The sequence below is a fragment of the Cygnus atratus genome, chromosome 1 (assembly GCF_013377495.2).
Source record: "Cygnus atratus isolate AKBS03 ecotype Queensland, Australia chromosome 1, CAtr_DNAZoo_HiC_assembly, whole genome shotgun sequence".
NCBI classification, from domain to species: Eukaryota; Metazoa; Chordata; class Aves; order Anseriformes; family Anatidae; genus Cygnus; species Cygnus atratus.
Window position 1 is genome coordinate 132,371,118 of NC_066362.1, and position 22,688 is coordinate 132,393,805.

The window sequence follows — 22,688 nt, forward strand, 5'->3', positions numbered from 1 at the left end:
TTGTAAACACCAGGAAAGTTAGTCCTTTATTAGTTCTTTAAAAATGACACACAAAAATAGAGTTCAGTAAAATGTTGTTTTAAAGAAAGAAAATTTTGTTCTGCTGAAATTTATATATGAGTTTTCTTTTCTAATTTCAAAAGAGTAGTGAGCCCAAGATAACAGGCCTGCTTTTAATAAGAGCTTGTGTTTCAGTAATACTATAACTGCTCTGTATATTTATTCTCCTCTGTTATAGCCCCAGAATTATGTGGTCCTGGAGGGACTCCAACCCAACAGCAACTACAATGTAGAACTACAGGCAGTAACACGCTGGGGTCAGATACGCCTTAAAAGTGCTAAGGTTTCTCTCCATTTTAGCACAACGCAGGACACCAGGAATAATAGTGAGTATTCAGACACCTGAATACTTTCTCTCTCTGCTTTTTCTGGATTTTAATTGTTTTGTGTAATGGTTTCTCAAATGAAAGGAAATAATTTACTTAAAGCTGGCTGTTTGATAGCAAAGTGATCTTGTCTTGGTCGAGTAACCTTTTAATGTTAAATTTCTTATATAAAAACTGATCATAGTTTTCACCTAATACTTTGTCTTAGCTCCTGCTCACCTGAAGTAAACAAGTACAATGAAAATGGAAGCATGTGCATCACTGTGATGTTAATATTTTTAAAATATATTATAGTTATAAATACTAACTATATTCCTTAGTCGCTGGAGTAAATCCATTTCTGTGTTTTTGTCTTAACTAGACAGTTGTAATTTGCAATACTTTTCAAAATCCTGACTCTTTTGACTAGACCATGAATTCAGATTCTTGGACCACTCAAATACATATCTGCTACGAATTGATATAAAACACTTGACTCTTCTATTATGGAATCTAAATTGTTCATGCCTGATAAGAAATGAATTCTCAAGAAATTATTACACGCATAGGACCAACATTCAAATTAAAATCTTGAGATCTTTAGAGATCAGGTTATTTATTTTTAAGATCTTTAAAACCTCACGTGCTAAGGCAGCACTGTGCTGGGCTGGGCTTTGTCCTAGTAACTGGGAGAGAATCCTGGATGCCATTATTATGCATATCTAGCCAAAGAGACATTGAGCAAGCTGTTGAAACTCTTTCTCTCATTTTACTATAAAAATATAATATAAAATCATATCTGAATCTAACAGTAAACTGAATCTTAGTTAAATGCTTTCATAATTACAATGCAATACTGAGTTACTGTCCCAACTGCCAATGTATATACAATATAAAATACAGCAAAATTCTGATTAAAAGGTGCTAGAGATATCATTTTATATATCCTTTCCTGATTGTTTCATTTTCTATCCATTTACATTTTTATTTTTAAGTACAATCAAAGTTTAAACTTTATTTGGTACCATTTTCATAATGTTGCTGTTACCCCAAATACTCTCACCCTAACTAATCAATCACTATTTTTGCTGCACCCTTCTGCAAACATATTATGTTTGGATATGTATGAAATATTTTAAAGTAGTTATTAACTATAACAGAACTTCATATCTACAGTAGTTTCATATTTTAATGTACCAAGAAGATAAAACAGACTTAAAGATCTCCTTTTTTCCCCCTATTAAGCTCATTTTTGCTACCTATTTGGGCCAAAACAGTGCATGTGAGAATTAAACCTAATACGTGTAAGTACTTCAATAATCAATCATAGAATCATATAATCACAGGATGGTTTGGATTGGAAGGGACCTTAAAGATCATCTATTTCCAACCCTCCTGCCACGGGCAGGGACACCTCCCACTAAATCAGGTTGCCCAAAGCCCCATCCAACCTGGCCTTAAGCACTTCCAGGAATGGGGCACCCACAGCTTCTCTGGGCAACCTGGGTCTCACCACTCTCAGAGTAAAGAATTTCTTCCTTATATCTAATCTAAATCTACCCTCTTCTACCTTAAAGCCATTACGCCTTGTCCTATCACTACCCTCCCTAATAATGAGTCCCTCCCCAGCTTTCTTGCAGGCCCCCTTTAGGTATTGGAAGGTCACTATAAGGTCTCCGTGGAGCCTTTGCTTCTCCAGGCTGAAGTTTAAAGTTTATAAGTTTATAGACAAATATATGTCTATAAGTTGATAGACAAATCTGAACATCCTTCCTATTAAAGCCGAGAGTTCAAGATTCTTTGGGTCAAAACCAGTGATATCACACTTTTTAGTGTGATTGAGCACTCTGCTGAGAAATGTGTGTGGACCTTTTTGGACCTTTTCTAAGAATGGCTAAATTATGGTTTATATGGAAAAACAAATAAAATCTACCTCTGGAGGCGATGCAAATATATCTGAATTCATCTTCTGAGTCTCACCGAAGTTAGTTAGAGCTGCTTCTGCTTGAGGTATTTTCAACAATACTCAGAAGCAGATGGAGAAATCTGAAAAATAAATTGCCTGAAATATTATCTAGGACAGGACATTCACGCTTCCTCATTATTTGGGGACTTCTGTGGCCTTTGGGAAGTAGCTCCAGAAGCACCGTTCCAATTTTGCTGAAGTTCCACTGTCAGTTACTCAACTCTCTGAGGAATTACGGTCTTTTTTTAGGTGTCTGTTCATGTCATCAGAAAAGAATCAGTCCATAACCCACTAAAGTAATTTAATCCTACAGACCTCTGTGAGCTTTGACCCTGGCCCTCTGGCATTATCTTTCCCCACACTCAGACATACATGTTGTCTCACATATACTCATATGCTTCACTTCTGGGAAATGCAGCAAAATTTTCTCTCTTGATCAGTATATACAGTGAGTGTGTATATATATATATATTTATACACACATATATATATGGCAGTGGAGTAGAGAGAGAACAGCAAAGTATAAATTTAGTAAAATTAAAATACTTTGATATATACCTAATAGATTCAAGTTTGTATTTTACTCTATCACTTTGTGATTTTCTTTCAGATAACATAAACGCTATGGTTACCTTGAGAAAGAATTTGCATACATTTGGTAGGTTTGCATTGATTTAAAAGAAGCAAAGAAAATGTAAAAATATATCAGATTTAAAAAAGGATTGAAAAAATATATTTTTTCCAGAAAGCAATTAGGGTTTTAGCTGAAGCTATATATTGGGCAAAATATTCAAGCTTACATATTATTCACGATTATTCTTGAAACTTGAGTCTTTCCCTTTTTCTCTCAAGTATGTAGTTAATAATTCACAACTTAACTAATCATCGGAATCTCTGCTTTTTATTGAAGTGTAGTATAGAATTAAATACATTTTTTTTTGTTAATCTGATGCAAATACTGTCCTCAATCAGAATTGATATATCTGAAAGTGTATAATTAAATGTAGTTTGAATCAGCACTACCGACTCTTAAATTGAAAATATCTAGGAATACTCAATTATTCTAAATACTGACAATCCTGCTATATGTTCACAAACTGTTACTAGATGTAGTGCTTGATGAAGGACATTGTGTTGTCCTGATGATGAAGGACCATTGCTTGTTGGAAGCTAGGCACATACACCGAGGGAATTGCTCAAAGTTCATTCTGCTCTTACAATGTTTTCCTAAGCATTCACTGTTCACTGTTGGAGACAGGAAAGTGGGCAAGAAAGATCTTTAATCTGACCATAGTGTTCTCATATAGTGTACCAGAGGACTGTGTTTACTTTGATGTAATAACCACATGTAGCCTCTGTGGGTTACACTTAATCCCATCCTCAGGTTTTGTGTATATTCAAATACTGTGCAAATATAAAGACCATGAATGATTATACAGAAGTACAGCTAGATACCATGCTTGTTTAAAAAGTCACAGTGTTAACATTTTTTGTTCGTGGGGTTACAAATTCACTCCCTTTACTTATGATTCCTTTAAAAGTTTAGAGAGCATTTTCATATTAAAATATATTTACCTTTTTTTCTCTCTAAAATATCTTTACTGAATTTCAGACAGATTATATATTTTTCAACCATTATGAACTTTGCTCTTTAAAGTTATAATAATTTTGTTTCGGTAAGATATTGAAATAAGTTTTTTTTCCTCTGAATTTGAACATTGTTAACATGATCATTAGACATCACTGTATTAAAATAAATAATTTCTTAATTGTTTTATGTACTGCAGATGAGCAGACATCTGCTGGGAAACCCCAGAAAGGACTGGTAGATCCTTACCCAACATTTCAAAGAAAGAAAACCACTCGTTTTCTTAAAATTGGAACTCCTTTCTATCAGGACAATCAACTTCAGGTTAAAGTCTACTGGAAGAGAACAGGTTTGTCCAATTTTTGTTTCACTGTTTTTCTAAGGAAGAACTCTCATAAAGTGTCTCAGAGTTGTAGAGCATTGGTATAATACACTGAGCCTTATACAATCATTCAAAGTCAAATCCAACACCCATCCTCCGTAGGTTATGCAGCATCACCCTGATTGGAGAAAGGCCATTCAGTTATTCCATATAACAGTAAGAGTATGTCACACTGGATTGTGTGGATTATGAGAGGTATCCTTTGCTTCTTAAAAACTGCCTACCTGTTTAAATGTCTACCTCTCTTCCCTTCTGTATCACATTCTGTCAAATTATATGTTTATTGCTCCATTAAATCTGCAAGCTTTGGCTCAGCCCGACTACATACACATTTTAAGTGTTTGTCCCTTTCTTGGCTATCTTTTTTTTCTTTTTTTCTTTTTTAGCTTTCCCCATTAAAATTTCATTTTGGTGTAACTTTATGGAAAGGCAAGATAATTTAAAGCTTAAATAAAAACTGAGGCATTTTTAATAATTAATGGTAAGTTTACATAATAATATTATCTTGGTTATCAAAAGTGAGTTTGTATATTCTGAGGTTTGGACTGGTCACCTTAAAATTTAACCTTCTGTAAGTGAGTTGTCAACTAGTTGTTGAGCTGCTTTTGTAGTCAGAAAAACATGACTTCTGAGGTAACTCATCCCACACAACTGCTAAATCATGCTCTAGAATTGCCTGTGTTCCTTTCTCAGTACAGAGGGTGCCTTAAATGACCAGCTCAGACCAGACAACTTGTTTGTAGAAGGCGTGGAGATGCCTCACTTCTCTCTGCTCACTTCTCTCTGGGAACTGAGGTTCAATTCTGAGCCGTTTGAACTAAAAAAAAAAAAAAATAATGAGGCAAGATTCACAGATGGGGATAGTATATCTCCCACAGTCCCACAGATGTTAGGCAGGGTCAACTCACAGTTGAAAGATATTCATCTCTGTGAAGTAACTCATCCAGTTGTGGCTTTTCTCCCTCTAGCCTGTTTCCAGGAGGAAGGTGATGCATCATGTGACCAAAGTGCCACCACCCCTAGTGAAATTCACCTTACATGTATAGTAGTTTTCATGACCAGTTACAAAATATTTTATCGTTTTAAAATAACTGGTTTTGTAAGTGCCAGAATCTCCACTACTGGTGATCTTCAAAGACAGATACAGCACACATCTTTTAGAAATGACATGGATTTGCTTGCTGTCACCTTTACTTGCATTCAAGGGGTGGGCTAGTTGAGTTCATGAGCTGCTGACTGTATAGATTTTTGTATGAATCTGTGTACATTCAATTATATCAGGGGGACACCGAGACATCCATTTTTGTCATGTGGTGGAAGTAAGCTCTGTCACATGCTTTTGAGTATTTAGGTTTATGCCTCAGCCATACAGTGGAAGATATCTTCATTTTTCTTACGTAATGAGCTGTGATAGCAAAGGTATGTGAGAGGGACAGAATATGGAAGTTTGTCACAGTTGTTTTTTTTTTTTTAACAAAAATATATTTGTTCTGAGTGACAGCACATGCAGTAACTCATCAGGAGCCTTTGTCTCCTGTGGAACTGAAATATAGCCAGTTACCTCCTCCTGAGAAGCTAGCAGCTTCTATGAGCTCTTATAGGAGTTTGGAGATTAGGTAGTGCATGGATGAGGTACTTACTGCAAATTTACTAATGACAATGTACTGCAGGAGCAAGATTTTTTTCACTGTGCTTGTGAACACAGAAGGAGGAACATATTGGCTGTGTCTTGTCATTATGAAAGACAGCAGTTACTGGAGCCAACTGAATTTGGAACTGTACCCACATTTTTTTCTCCTTTATGAACTGTACTGTTTCAAGTCATCTTTAGGGATTTGTAGGAGGTATAAGAATGCAGCAACTATAATAGGGAATACAGATAATTTACCTCAGCCTACTCTACAGCCTGATGTCTAGGTTATTTTCATTGCAGATAGGCAATCAAAGTTCAAATCCTTCCTGACAAGGAACTGACCTCTGTCTTCTACATGAGTGGTGAAAGCAGGAGTCCCTACTGATTGCTTTACTGTTCTCATTATTTTGTAGTTTGCTACAAAAGAGACTGGGCACTAGAACAGGATCCCCAGGATAGTGGCCATGGCACAAAGCCTGACAGAGTTCAAGAAGCGTTTGGACAATGCTCTCAGAAACATGCTTTAATTTTTAGGTGGTCCTGTGTGGAGCCAGGAGTTGGACTCGATGATCGTTTTGGGTCCCTTCCAACTCAGGATGTTCTATTCAGTTTTGCTATTAAAAGCAATGTTCTTTTTTTTTTTTCTTTTTTTTTTTTTCAAAAATGCAGCCATTGTATAGTCCTAAATTAGGATATATGACTTTTAAATACACAGCAATTAAGAAAATATCATGAAACCATATGAAATATGTAGATTGATAATATTGAGAGTTCTCATGACATAAGAAATAATTCAAGAAATACAAGACTGAAGCTTGAATATTTTTGACATTTGTAAGTTCAGTAAGATTTCAACTGTTTGTAGCAATCTGCTTTGTCTAATTTGTTTTTCAAGGTTTTTAGTACTTGATGCAATAGACTTCGTGGTACTAACCAGAGATGGTTGCAGCGGTGATGGTATAAATATGTTGTTTAGATTTTGGAGTTTTTTAAGATGAAGATATTTAAACCAGTTTGATAGATTGATATAAAGTGTCTTTTAACTGTAACAAAAACTTAACAATTACTAAAACAGAAGGGTTTCACTTTGTAAGAACAATGTTAACTCATTTTCTTTAGTAATAACTTCTCATTATTGTTAGACCTAAGAATATGTATTTTTTGGAATTCTGTCCAAAACCAAGATGGCTCTACAGAAGAGTTTTGTACTGCTTGCCAACATCAGAGTGCATCACAAATTACAGAAAAAATCAGAAGGAAAGACCTGTATGGGTATCTTGCTGTCTCATACCACTTAGAAAATACAAACATATTACTAAGGTTGTTTTGGATTATTTCTTTATTTTCATAGTTCCATTTGCTAGCTTCGAAATTGTTTTGGATTTGAAACATTTTGCTCTGTCTAAAAAAGGACAGAATATAATCATGGAATAATTTGGGTTGGAAGGGACCTCTGAAGGTCATCTGGTCCAACCGTCTGCTCAAAGTAGAACTAACTTTGAAGTTAAATCAAGTTGTTCGGCCCTATTTGTGAGGCCCTATAACAGATGTTTTTATTGTTTTCTGAATGACAGGGAATTTGTCCTTTATGAATACCAGGCTGCAGAAGCCACCTAAAAGTTTATTGCAATGCTCCTTCGGATCTCCAGAAGGCATGGTGGTGTCTCTTGACATTCAAAGGTAGTTCTGCCATTACTACAAAGAAGATGTATTCCTCAGTGTCATTTGCAGATGTGCCTGTAGGAAGCCAGTGAGTGAACACAATGATGACATCAAGGCTGAAGCTCTTGTTTTTGTATCCCTCTGAATAGAATTAATCCAACTTCTATCCTGAAATAGAGGGGATGTTGCAAGCTATTACCAAAGTAGCTTTATTATGCAGTAAAGTGATTGCCTGTCAGTACTCAGAACTGAATACAATGTTTGAATTAAAGTCTGAGTGGAAGATCCTATTTCCATATTTATATATCATAATGTGCCACAGTTTGGTAGCTGGAAAGACTTATCTAGGCCAGTTCAAGTGTCATTTCTTAAGTCCCATTAGCTTCAGTAAGCATGAGGCATGAATGGAATGCAGGTTCTATACTTTACATTAAAAACAAGCAAGCAAACAAGCAAACAAACAAAAAACACAACTCTCGGAAATAATCTTTCAGTTTGAATGCTTCAGTATGATAGCAATAATATCTTTTCGTCAGGAGGTATGCTAGCAAGAATAACTGCACACTTCAAGCAGTACAAGGTGCTTAGCAAATGCACATAATTTTGCTAGACAGTCATCACAAAAGTGTATTGTAATTATGTGATTACAATGGCTTCTTTCTGAACGAAGAAAATGTCTTTCACTTGCTGCCTCTGATTTAGGCCTGGGATTAGAGAAACACGGTACATTCCTTAAACAGCATGAATTCTGCTTTTGTAAATGAAAAGAGGAACTTGCTTGTGGCCAGATTTTTTGGCCATCTTGACTGTGTGAAATTAGAAATTATGTGCTATTTATGTCAAGTAGTGGAACCAACTTAAACAGCTCACGTTTAACTCCTTGGTGCTGGATTCACAGAGTGTCATCTGTTACCAAGAACCGATGCACTCTGAAACACCTACTTAAAAGAATTAGCTACTTAATAATTAAGATCCTCAATATCTTCTGCATTAATCAAGACTGAAAGTGCAAAAATAAAGAGAATCTTATATTTCTTCTGTTCCACAGTGGTTTGGCAACTTAGAGAGCTGAGGTTTTGGACCTCAGCTGAGAAGTCTTAAAGTTGCTTCAAAGTTGCATATCATTATGGTATGAGAATAAGACATATCTCATAAACTGGAGGAGGAAAAAAAAACCAAACTATTCTTTATGAGCTCACTTCTGCAATTCTCATCGCTTGCTGCAATAACTCCCATACATGAAAATTCTAATGAATGTGATTTAGTATGATTCTTTTCCAAAGCAACATATCACAATAATATTTTCTAACCCAGCACACTGTCTTTACTACCATTTTCTCAGTGCTTGTTATTTGAGTATAAGGTAACTATCTTTGCTCAAGTAAAGCTTTAGGTTCCTTCACTTGTCTTTTAATGAAGTCTACGTGCATTTATGTCCCCCTGTTTAAATAAAACATTTAAAGTACTTCTAGATATTTAAAATCTATATATATGCCCCTTGTTTTGCTTAAAAAGACAAATATTTAAAATGCATTAAGACTTGGCTTCAGGCTTCTTTCTTTGTGCTTCTGGTAAATGCTAAAGCAGAAAAAAAAAAAAGAACACTTAAAACAGGGAGAAGCAAAGAATCCTCCATTGTCTGATAAATCAACCAAACAAGAATAATGAATTAAATTACAGGGAAGAATAAAATGCAAGGCAAGGCAAAGCAAATAGAAAGCTGCCACAAATGCTTTTAAAACCAGATCTTAGGAAAACAAAATTAACTTTCACTTAGTTCAGGGAGATAAATGAAGTGACTGTATGTGCTGACTCTCTGTTTGCAATAAGGTATTTCATATGGCAGGTTTTAAAATAACTGAAAGCTTTCCCCACGTTATCCTGCGGTCCTTTCTCACACAACTAATACCATTGAAATTAATGAAACCATTCAATGACGGAGTTTCTAGTTGTTTTTTTAAATAATTCAACAGTAGTTTCTTAACACTAAGGAATTACTTAGTTTGGTACTAACCGTTGCATTGCAAGATCAGTGTTTGAACAGCTGGCCATCTCCTAATCATAGATACATAAGCAGTAAAATATTTGTACTTGAAGGTATCACTGTAGTCCAGATGGTTCTTTCAAAAAGAAGATCTTAACATTAATTATAGTGATGTATACAGCAATGTATTTATCTGGTGTTTCCATGCAAATACATTGGCTCAGCAGAGGTTGATTGTGGGAGTATGCATAATGTTCATTGGCATTTAGGGATTTAATTGGTAAAGTTGGCCCCAATCTCAGCAATCTTTGACTAGATCAACTGTTCAGAAATTCACCAGGAGACATTGCATAATTTTACTTTTCCACATGTGCTACAGCTGACTCACATGCCTGTATCCTATGGGCTTCCCCAGCGTTCTTCCTGGTGAGGCTGGACTGATGGGCTGAGGCCAGCTGTATGAGGTTCAACAAGGCCAAGTGCCAGGTCCTGCACCTGGGGCACAACAACCCCAAGCAGCGCTACAGGCTGGGAGAGGAGTGGTTAGAAAGCTGCCTGGCAGAGAAGGACCTGGGAGTATTGGTTGATAGTCGGCTGAATATGAGCCAGCAGTGTGCTCAGGTGGCCAAGAAGGCCAACAGCATCCTGGCTTGCATAAGAAACAGTGTGGCCAGTAGGGCTAGGGAAGTGATTGTCCCCCTGTACTTGGCTCTGGTGAGGCCACACCTCGAGTACTGTGTTCAGTTTTGGGCCCCTCACTACAAGAAGGACATGGAGGTGCTTGAGCGAGTCCAGAGAAGGGCAACGAAGCTGGTGAGGGGTCTGGAGAACAAGTCTTACAAGGAGTGGCTGAGGGAGCTGGGATTGTTCAGTCTGGAGAAGAGGAGGCTCAGGGGTGACCTTATCGCTCTCTACAGGTACCTTAAAGGAGGCTGTAGAGAGGTGGGGGTTGGTCTATTCTCCCATGTGCCTGGTGACAGGACGAGGGGGAATGGGCTGAAGTTGCTCCAGGAGAGGTTTAGGTTGGATATTAGGAAGAACTTCTTTACTGAAAGGGTTGTTAGGTGTTGGAATAGGCTGTCCAGGGAAGTGGTTGAGTCACCATCCCCGGAGGTCTTTAAAAGACGTTTAGATGTAGAGCTTAGTAACGTGGTTTAGTGGAGGACTTGTTAGTGTTAGGTCAGAGGTTGGACTAGGTGATCTTGGAGGTCTCTTCCAACCTGGATGATTCTGTGATTCTGTAATGCTATCAGCTATAACTGTAGTGGGGAGTTGTTCCAGAGTTAAAAGAATAGCCTGTCAGAATTATTCTTCTGTGATTCCTACTCCTCCTTAACTCTGCCTCACATAGGCCTAATCTAATTCCAGGAATAAAATTTTTGTTATCTCACTGCTGATTTTTAAAATCTCTGTCTTTTTGCTTCCTAGAAGAGAGTGAAAACGGGAGCATCTGACCGTCTACACATTATACTTTATGAACTGACTACAGGGCTCGAACTATGTGGTTTGCATTTGGGTTATGTCTAAATGTGAAGAGCTAACAGTACTTAAAATGTTGCTGGTAGGAGTCACAAAAAAATCAACAAATACAATTAATGGAGCAGATAAATGTGCAACTTCTCAAATAGTATGCAACTTTATGTTCACATTTACAATAGCAGCAACCTCAGGGGCATCTCCGCTGCAAATGAGACGATGTTGGGGAGGTTTTTGAATATCACAGTTTACTGCCTTTCTTCATGTTTCCACAGACACAAGAGAAAACCACTAATGACTGCCTTTTATTTGCTTCCAAACCTCCATACCTTTCAGGGTAGGTGGTTAAAGCTCTCGATATGAGAGATTTAGAGGCAAGTCTCTCCAATGATTAGTCCCAGGAAAGTAATTGGAAATTTTTCAAAGCCTTCCAGGAAATCAAATAAGAGAAGCCAAATCAGGATTACCTACTGTGGTACCAGAGCAAAAGCAGAACATAAGGCTGATTTTGCTTAGCAGATCACCACTGATGTCTGCTGAAGACAGACTGTGGCTCTACTGGACTACTTACATCAAAAATATTCACTGATTTGTAACACTTTGTCTGGTTAATTCACACATTGTGTCATTTTAAAATTTACATAGTGTGTGCTGTTCAAAAGCCCTCACTCCAGAACTCTTATAAGTAATTGTGAAAATGTATTCATTTTGGCTTAGGTGTTTGAAAGAAGTTCTCTTTTTATTCTTAACCTTAATAACTGAAAAATATATTTTCAAAAGCAGTATCCCCAAACTGTATTACTAGGTCATTTCCAGTAAAAGCTTTGACTTACATCTTTACACAATCATACGTGAAGCAATCCTACCATTCCTCCTGTGAATTAAAAGATCCTGAGGTATTGCAGGTTATCAAGATACCTTTCATCAACTGTGATGTAATAACCATCTGTAAGTGCTCTCAGCATACCTGAGTTCCTGGTATGGCATGCCATGATGCACACCATGAATGGCCAGTTTAAGAACTTGTTGGAGCATTTTGCATGCATGCAAACCCACCTATCAATTTTTTCTGTCCATGAGGTATGAGAGAGAAGGGAGTAGCAGGTGCATCTCTGCATCTCCTCCCATTGAGGAGTTAAGGTTAAGTTGGCTGTATACCTGGACTCTGGAAATGGGAAAAACTCCCAGATTCCCTACCCTCATTATAGCCTCCCCTCTTACATTAAGGTCAAGATTTGACAAAGTTACACAGAAGGCTAACGTTACTGACAGAATGCTCATAATGAGCCTTGGACTTGCTTATTTTTTTTCATTAAATTCTATTTTTGTATGCTTAGATATATGTGAAGGTCTGTATGATGCTTCTATTCAGGATACAAGCAGCTATTACGAGACTTGGAGTTTACACAAGGCAAATTTCCCTGTAATAGAAAACCAGAAAGAAATACTGTTGAATTCACTTTATGTAGGATGTTGTGTGTGGGAAAGGGAGTGGGAGTAGAGGTAATCTGGTTTAGAGATGATTCCAGACTTAAATCCTTTAATACAAACATCCTTATACCTTGAACCTTTAAATCGTAAAACCTAGATATGGAAACAAACACTGTGTCTCAGACCCACCCTTAAATTATACAGTAATTTTTAATATATTTTTTGGAGAGGATTATTGTTGTGTTATGCAAAGAGTGTATTCTATAGAAAGCTTGTTTGTTTTAAATGGAATAATGTGAGAAACGAAATCTTTGCAATTTAAACAATGCTGCTCATGTTCCATGTAAAAGCAGGAAACAGTATCATTTGCTTTGTTAAGAACTGTTTATTGAATGTAGTTTAAATGTCAGCTGAGGGGGTTGGTGTTTATTTTAATCATACTGCTTGAATAGGTGATCATTAAAAAGTTATTGTTCTCAGGTGTCATGAACACCATGCATTTCAAAACCAAACATTTGACATTTTTGATTTTTTTTCTACCACTGGGTGAATCAATACACAGGCAGCTAAAGTGCCAGAGTAGTTTTCATTTCAGTCTTTTAAGAAAACTTAGCTAAAATTCCAGAGACAGAGCACATCAACATCATAGTTTTTTACAGGGGAAAACGCATTAGCTCGGTTTCTTCCAACCTAGATGATTCTGTGATTCTGTGATACATTGTGTTGACCTATCTGTCCTAAGACTGACAGCTCACTTAAGTACCATAGGTAAAATAAGATACTTATTATTCCATCATTGTTTCTTGTCCTGTCATTAGCCTCAAATTTCAAATGTTGATGGGAAACTCCATGACTCATAGAGGAATAGAATAGCTTGTAAACCACTACTGAAGAAATAACTCTTATGATCAAGTATTGCTGAGATCATACTTTGCTTCTCTGCTGTACACTGAAGCATTCCCTCTCAAACCATTTTTCAGTCATACTGTTATTACAGCATGACACTGTCATGAGTAGTAAGTACCAAGTGGATCACTTTATACTAATCATGTCTTCAAAACTGAAGCAACTAGTAGTAAATAACAGTGGTTCATTTATTCACTTGATTTTTTTCCAAATTTATGCCTCTCCTACATATTTTTTCAGGACCTTTCTACCAATTGTTTTTTATCAGAAAAACTGTTTATGAAAGCTGGTGCATTTTATAATTTTGTGTTTCCATGGAGAAGAATGGTGGCCTGATAAACAGATGAATGAAGGTCTGAGAGAGCAGAAGACAATTCATAATATTCTATCTCAAATATTGGCATAATAGTTCTTGGTGTGGAAACATGGGAAAATTATGCTGCCATTCATGCTTGTGCGAGAACAGTGGCTTAGAAGCAGTGTTGTATTGTATTGTATCCATACCTGCAAAGGTGTATCAAGGGTTGCATACTGAGAAACTATAGGGCAGGAACAACTTATTCCTATTTCTTCAAGAAGTCATTGACCTGTACACAGCTTCAGGCATTTCAGAGATGATAAAATATTTTTCTTTATGTAAGACATAAATTTCACCATTTACTATTTTGCTATTTACCATTTACCATAGCACGGCTACACCATTTAATACAAAATAAATATTTTTGTCCTGGGTGGTATATTATTTGACAAAGTATTTATGCAAAGCTCCTGCTATAACTTTGCCCTAGAAACAATCAAGCTGGTCGATATTGAGATGTGCTTCGTGTGCCCTGAGCTGACTCTGCCCTGGGCTGTAAAATTAAATATAAAATCTTTACCCAGTCTGGTTAAACTTTGCTATAGTCAATTTTTAGAGCAGTAATGCTGCAAGGCACACAATCCAGAAAGGAAACTACTTAATGTTTCTATATTTCCTTCTTTCTATTAATCTAAAACAATTAAAGACATGTTCAAGACCATCTTTTGACTATAGTTTGTATGGTCATTAATGTCTTGTTCCTGTTGGGTACTAAACTTTCTGGCCTTATCCATTAGCTGCTCTTAACTACTGAAGTCAACACAACTGTTACTATGCTTAAGTGCTTTGTTGAATCAGGGCCAGAGCGCTCAGAAACTGGTAAGATCAACGCCCCAGCAAGAGAAAAGAAACAAAAAACGTGGCCAGTCACAAGTAATCATTGCAGTTTTGCTGTATGAAACATCAGCTTTAGCAATACATAATAGATCCATGGGCTTAGCTACATGCAAAACCAATTCCTTCAGTAATTTTCTTACTGAATAGCTTCACAGAAATTATAGTCTGTTTATGGCATTCTGTTTGAAGAAAGGTTAGGTCGGAATGAAGATAGCAGGTTTTCATATGGCAAATTATCTTCCAAACTTTGATAACAACCATTTTGCACATGCAGTTAATATGTTAATTATAAATGTGTATAGGGGGTGGGGGGGTGGGGGGTGTGTGTGCCAGCTCAGTTTCCTGAAGTAATGACAAGAAATACACCTCAGAACATAATTTATTTACAGGAATACTTTTAAATGTATGCTTTCTCGTTTTATTGAATTAATATTTTTATGCTGCCGAGTAAAGCTTTTTAATCTATGTTTATATTCTTTACTTTTTTTTTTTTTTAACCATATTTAATTCTAATGGGGAAACCTATCAGATACTGCTTATTAATTATTTCAAATCCTGTTGCTCTCCAGCAATCAGCTGTTGTGGTTTGGCCCAACAGGCAGCTAACCACTTCACAACCATTCATTCACTAACTCCATGCCACAGTGGGATGGTGGAGAGAATTGAAAAAAAAAGGGCAAAAAACTCACAGGTTGAGATAAAGACAGTTTAATAAGGCAGAAAAAGAAGGGAAAATAATAATAATAATGATGATAAAAGAAAGTACAAAGTGAAGCACAATGAAACTGCTCACCACCTGCTGACCAATGCCCAGCCCGTCCCTGACCAGTGGCACCCACCTCATACAACCCCCCCAGTTTTATTGTTCCACATGATGCCACGTGGTGTGGGACATCCCTTTGGCCAGCCTGGATCAGCTGTCCTGGCTGCGTCCCCCTAGCTCCTTGTGCACCCCCACCCTTCTTGCTGGCAGGGCAGCACAAGAAGCTGAAAAGTCCTTGGCTCTGTGTAAACACTGCACTGTAACATCTAAAAGATTGGTGTCTTATCAACATTATTCTCATCCTAAGTTCAAAACACAGTGCCACACCAGTTACTAGGTAAAGAATTATCCCAGCTGAAGCCAGGACAATGTTAGTGTGTTTACCAATGCCAAACATTTTTCTTGCAACTAAGCCTTCATTTGAGCTGCTGTTGTTGAACAAGTCTGCTTTGAAATGTTGTTTTCCATCAAATCCCATTTGATTTTTCTCTCCAGTAAGTTTCTGTGATTTGGTTGCCCACACAGTAGTACTGTCACAGCTGGCATTAATTGGCATTTTTATACTAAATTGCAGGCAGACATCATTCAACAGCCACCCATCAAACAGAACAATATAGAACTATAGGGCTGAAACACTTCTACAGCAGAGACTGTTACCATTATCACCACTTGACAGGCATGGAGCAGAGGTAGGGAGGTAAGAAGTGCTTTGCCTAAAGACTTCCAGCCAACGTGCAGCACAGCTAACCCCAGTACCCAAAACAATCTGACGTAATTTACTTGCTGTAGATTAAAGGAATACAAAGAAATGTGTGCCTCTTAAATTTTTGTACCTAGTCTCCTAGAGTGGTAGTAGGTTGTTGTGATATTGATGATGCTGGGCTGCGTGAACAAACTTCACTGCTGCTCCTGCCCATGCTTATGTTGATTATCTATCTACAAAGCAGACTTCAGTTCCTCTTGATTGTCAAGTTGGCAACCTTCTGTCAAGTTGGCACCCTTCAGGAGCAGTAAATATAACGTGGAAAAAAGTATTTGAGGCAAAGAAAGGAGCTGTCTGTAGTAACATGGCAGAAAAAAGAAACCACATTAGATGAAATTATTCACACCGCTGGCAGTACTGGAAATGTATAGCAAGATAAATATGTGGAAAGTGTTGGCAAAGAAGAGGAAGAGACATTACTTATTTTATTTAGTTAATTTTTCAGAAATGTATTTTTCAGAAAATGTAGAATCATTTAAACCAGAAAATCCAGCTCTGAAAAGTTGCAGGATTACCTGACATTGTGTTGGGTGATTTTTCTAAGTGAATCTCAAAACTTCAGATGCTGTCTGGAGATTATGAGATCTAGCAGATGTAAAATGTAGGCCAAGGGCATTCCTATTAACTGTCATGCAGAATATGTTGCAGTATTTTAAGCAAAACTTTTCGATACACGGTGTTTAAATTGTGCATAGAAACCAGAACTTTTCAAAGTGGCAAACTGAGGTACTTGTCATTAATTGACTTGTAATTAATTGACATTAATAATATTTTGAGATGCTTTAACTGTTGTTTTTTTTTTAAAAGCTACATAATAAATGTGCACTTTCCTCAAACATAAATCTGAAATATATTTATTTTATTAGAATGGAACAGAAGAGTTTAGGTTACAGAGGGGGAGAAAGAAGATAAATTTGGCAAAGGACATCTTCATAAATACAGTGAAAGCTTTGTGTATTCATTTGAAAATAAAGGCTGTTTTTAGTTGGAACATAAGAAGGAGGGAATCAAAACAGACATCTTTTCAACATGCTTTAGAGCAAGCCCAGATCACTACATTTCTAGTTAGAGATATGTCTGTTCAACAAAGTTAGAAGGAAAAGAGCTAAGCATACGTGGAATGTTAAGAACATGCTCATGTGATGCCTGTATAGGAGTGTTTTTATTAGTCTAGGAACTCATTTTATACTTCAGAAAATTTACCTTAAAAATCATAGCAAAAATAATTAACATTAGCTATTAATTTCTTTGGGAGGATTAGTTCTGTGCAACTGTCTGAAACATCAAGAAGTCTTTGATTTGGGCAGCTAAAGATCATGTCCATGTCAGTAACTTTAGGTGATTTCTTGAAGTGACTTATGTAAAATATTTTTATGGTTTGCCTTTTTTTTTTTTTGGTAAAGAAGTAATTGAACAAAAGTACAAACAAAAGTACAAACAAAAGCACAAAAGTAACTGTTTGAGTAATCTGCTTGCAGTAAAAGTTCTTTAAGGAATTCTTACTTAAGTGACTATTCTATTGACTAACTTCACAAGCTTAGAGATGCTTGAAAGTCCTTCAAGTCACGTGTTTCTATGCAAATATTTTCAGTGCTGGGAAAGATGATTGCTTGCAGTTTGTGCTTAGTGGATCAGTCTTTTTACTGTCAAATGGCATGCTTTCTAATCAGAAGAACAAGGGAGTTACCAAACTTTCGACAGACTTCCAATTAGAAGGACATAATCAAGAAAACTCCTAACTATTACGAGGAAGATGGATTTTATACAAAAAAAAAAAAAAAAGTTTTTATAATGTGATATATCAGAGAAAAATGTGAAATATCCGAGAACTGAAATGAAGGATTTTGCCATTTCTTTGCAGCGTTATGTTCCCATTCTAGAAGGGTTAGCAGAGCTTTCTGATAAAACTGCCAGAAATCGGTCCCAGTAGATACTGGATATTCTGTAAATATTAACTACTCAAATGACTTTTCGGAAGAAGTTATGGCTGTGGATTACAGTTTATTAACTTCAGCTGGACTTAATGCAGAACCATTAGCTTTGGAGATAGTGACTGACATTCAACTAGGCTGCAGCTTGAACTGTTCAGTACCTGTTGCTGAGTTTCTAATGGACAGCTGAAAAGAAAAATCTTAATAAAATTACATTAGTGATCTCAATGGAAGGAGAAAAGAAGTCTAGGATAAGCTTTTCTTTTGCATGTGCTGTAAACACAGAGTGAGTTGCATAAATGCTAAACTCTAGAGCCATAAACTTTATAAGCAATTTCATGAAAAAATGTGTATTTTCATCTTTTTTTTTATTTTAATTGAAGTCTCTTATGTGGCTTCTTAGATCATTCCATACATCTTGCATCATTATGCTTTAAAAAAAAAAAAAAAAAAAGATTTTCTAAAGCAATCTTGTCATTTAATAAGTATACTTCATTCATATATATACACTTTGAGTTCTTCATGCCTCTGGTTCTATTTAATTAAAAAATGTCCAACTTTTCCCGATTTTTGGAAAAGTTTCTGTCTCAAGTAGGACCTATTTTTCTGTTATGTTTCAGTTTTGCAACCCAAATTACTCAAGCTTCATGAAGATGAAAACTGAAGAAGTCTTAGTATTGAAAATAAAAGTATAGAGAAGTCAAAAAGACCCCCTCTAATGAAAAATTTTGGTTAAACTTAGCTGTTGCTGTTAGAATAGATTCCAGTTAGTAGCTGATGATGTACATATATATAAATATGCATGCAAAACCCTTTGTGAAATAACTTTAATTACATATTGACTCAAAATAAAGAAAGTCTTGTCTTTTCAATATAGGTTGTTATGAGAATACCAGGATTCCTTTGTGTTGTGGTTTAGCCCGGCTGGCAGCCAAACACCACACAGCCGTTCGCTCACCCTCCCCCCTCCCTCTCCGGGATGGGGGAGAGAAACGGGAAAGTGAAGCCTGTGAGTTGAGATAAAGACAGTTTATTAAGACAGGGAAAAGAATAACAACAACAATAATAATAATAATAGTATTAATAGTAATAATGCGTATGAAACAAGTGATGCACAATGCAATTGCTGACCACCCGCTGACCGATGCCCAGCCTATCCCCGAGCAGCCGGCCCCCCACCCCGGCTAGCCACCCCTATATATTGTTTAGCATGACGTCAGATGGTATGGAATACCCCTTTGGCCAGTTTGGGTCAGCTGTCCTGGGTCTGTCCCCTCCCAGCTCCTGCTGCATCCCTAGCCTGCTCACTGGCAGGACAGAGCGAGAAGCTGAAAAGTCCTTGGCTTGGTGTAAGCACTGCTCTACAACAATTAAAACATCAGCATGTTATCAGCGCTCTTCTCATTCTAATCCAAAACATAGCACCCTACCAGCTACTAGGAGGAAAATTAACTCTGTCCTACCTGAAACCAGGACACTTTGTTCATTTTGTTTAAATATAAAAATATGAAATTGTGGTTATTAAAAACATTCATCCTATATTTACAGTCCCAAGTTAATAGGACAAACAAGAGTGACATAAAAAGTTTTTTTAACCTCTTCCTGATTTTCTAGCTCAAATAGATAGGTTATTTGGAACCACAGCTGTTTATGAATGACTGACTAAGAGTTTGCTAATGCACAAGAGGAGAATTAGGAAGGAAGGCAAGAACTGTGAGAGGGCAGAAGCTGTTGAAAAGCTCACAAAAGAAATAGATGTGGAGCTGCAATAGAATCCAAACAGCTTTCTGCAGTGCCAGAAGCTGCAAATACCAAATATTTTGGATGACAACTGATTTAATTACATTTCTGGAAAAAGGCATAGTGAAACTCTGGACTGATATATCTGGGTGCTGAGTTGATGTAAGCTCTTGATTCTTGGTATTTTGTAGCTTTACAAAGATCGGTCTACCTTACATGCAGATAGTTTAAAATGATAAGTTCTGATTATCAGATAATATGCAATCAATAAAAGATTTCATTAATGCAATCACTATGGTCATTTGGCACAGACTGCACATTGTTAGTATAGTCAGATTAGTATAGCACACAACACTTTCAGATCCTGGGAGAGGGGTGCAAGCAGGTGATAGGCAATAATTGAGTGAACTGGAACAGATAAAATCAGATGAAACCTACTTCCAAGTGCACTGTGATTGTGTCTTCATCCAAGAGGCATATCAAATGGGAAAAGCCCTGCAACCAAGAGGCGAGTGAAAGCACATCCAGTTATTTATTTGTTTCTAAGTGTGAGGGAATAATCACAAGGCAACAATTTATTTCTTTAAACATTTCTTTTTGAGAGCATTTGGACTTCTGAAGAAAACATGCAAATAATTAGCATACATGTTGTTATGAAGCCAAGTGCTACAAAAATCTATTTCAAGGAGGTTTCTCATCAGTCTTTTACTAGAATACTATTTGAGCTAGTTTCAGACATTACTTATTTTCTCTTTAATTTATAATCCTTCCCTTCTGCATCTAACTTGCTTACAGCAGTCTAATGCCAGACCAGCCCTAAGGGCAGCAAAGATATTTGTTTTCCCTCTTGAAACCCACAATCGGGCACTTGGCATTAGTGGCTATGTCATACCAAGTTAATTAATAATATCAGACACGTAATTTTGCATCCTCTGTATAAAGATGGAGGAGAACTAAATCCTGAAAAAAAAATGACAGAATATATTTGTACTACCTGATAAGTTTTTCTTCTTTTGTCTAATTCTTTATTGCTCTTTGGTTTGCTTCCTTATGCAATCAGTATTGAGAAAAACAGCTATAAATTATTATGCTTATCCCTATAGTTATTTGTAGGGCTCTCAAAAAGCGAAGAGCTGGAAGTTGCTTGAAAGCTTATGTTTGAAAACATAGTGCTGTAAGTTTTGTCACTCAAGACTTTGGTATTGCTCTTAAGAGTCAGAGATAGAATTTTATTTGGGCAGATACAGGACAGGGCTTATCATACTTTCTGAAAGAACAAATCTCAGGGTTTTGCAGGCATTTTCACATACCTCCAGGCACAGATTTCTCAAGTAGTGCCAGACAGCAGTGTTGCAATGCTCTGACGATATAAACAGTCATGGGCAGTTGGCGCAAAGTCATTCCGTTCATTTACAAGATATTCAGAAGGAGGAGCATTGAGATTATTTTTAATACATCCTTAGATGCTTACATTTCTGAAAATGCTAATTCTCTATTTTTAAAGTTAACATGTTAGCTGATATATGGCTTAAATTACATAACTGTGTAATACTTTCTCCATTTTATTAATGTGTGCTTATGAACAAGTGAGGAATTACCAACTCTAGAATACTTAAAATTCCTATATATATTCATATATATACACATATGTGTGTGTATATATATATATACACATATATATGCGTGTATATATATATATAAAAGATTGAGAAGTTGCAATGGTGAAAGTGTAATTATGTCTTCTCCTCTTTTTTTGAACCATTTAGATATCAACATGAATCAATTCCAAGTCCACTGGTTACTGGAGTCCTGTGCACACAATGACACCAAGGGACTTGGGAAAGTAACTGAGCTGACTTATGTAAGTCTCCATTCAGACTTGTGCTTGACTCTGAATAGCTTCTAAACAGCAAGAGAAAGGGTGGTTCTGTAACATAACACAGCATGTTTCATACTATATTTCACATATAAGTAATCATAGAATAGAATCATAGAATGGCTCCGGTTGGAAGGGACCTTAAAGACCATTCAGTTCCAATCCCCCCACCATGGGCAGGGATACCTTCCACTACATCAGGTTGCACAGGGCCTCGTCCAAACTGGTCTTGAATGACTGTAGGGATGGGGTATCCACAATTTCTCTGGGCAAGCTCTTCCAGTGCTTCACCACCCTCTGAGTGAAGAATCAGTAAGAATAAGTAAGAATGCTTCTTTTTTACTTTCTTCTTGTGCAAAAGATAGAAATGATGCATCTGGAGTACTGTTTGTTTGTTTGTTTGTTTTGTTGTTGTTTTAAATCCAAGCCAAGCTAAAGTCATAATGCTTTGTTGGTGCTATTCAGAAAACAAGAGCAGACAAATTTATAGCTAAGTACCTATATATTTCTACAGCATATAGAACACAGGGCTTGATTTATAATTAGAACTGTAAGACTCTATCAAAGTGTAAATACTGACAAGTAATAATAGTAATTAATAAGCTAGGTTTCCTTTTAGACATGCGGGTGTGTTTCACAACCCTGAGGAGAATAATAGAATTAGAAAAACAGAACAGTAGTTGAAAAATACTAGAAATTAAATCTGAAAGTTGCACAGATATCAGATAAGGAGAAAAGATCCATGTAAGTACATGTCAGATCAAATATATATTACAGTGTCAGTTCTTCATACTTATATTGTTGGTAATCTAGCATCATCTAGACATCATATTGTATCTGCAACACATTATTTGAAAAACACAATACTGTGATGAGTGCATCATAATTGATTTAGTGGGTTATGTTGAATGGAATAAAACATAATTCACCTTTACTTCTTACCATGAACTGTACTACCAGATCAATTCAATGGAGTTAATGACATGTAAAAGTAGAGTAAATCATAAGAAACAGTTTCTCACGCAAG

The 22,688-nt window shown here is 36.5% G+C and overlaps 1 protein-coding gene across 1 annotated transcript in view; it reads left to right on the top strand.

The window, feature by feature from the left end:
- Positions 1–22,688, top strand: part of ANOS1 (anosmin 1) — a 136,672-nt gene that overhangs the window by 107,129 nt on the left and 6,855 nt on the right. Inside the window, exons 8-10 of the mRNA XM_035542236.1 lie at positions 239–386; positions 4,119–4,268; positions 21,552–21,646. Coding sequence (XP_035398129.1) covers positions 239–386; positions 4,119–4,268; positions 21,552–21,646 — 393 coding nt within the window. The remainder of the gene's footprint in view (positions 1–238; positions 387–4,118; positions 4,269–21,551; positions 21,647–22,688) is intronic.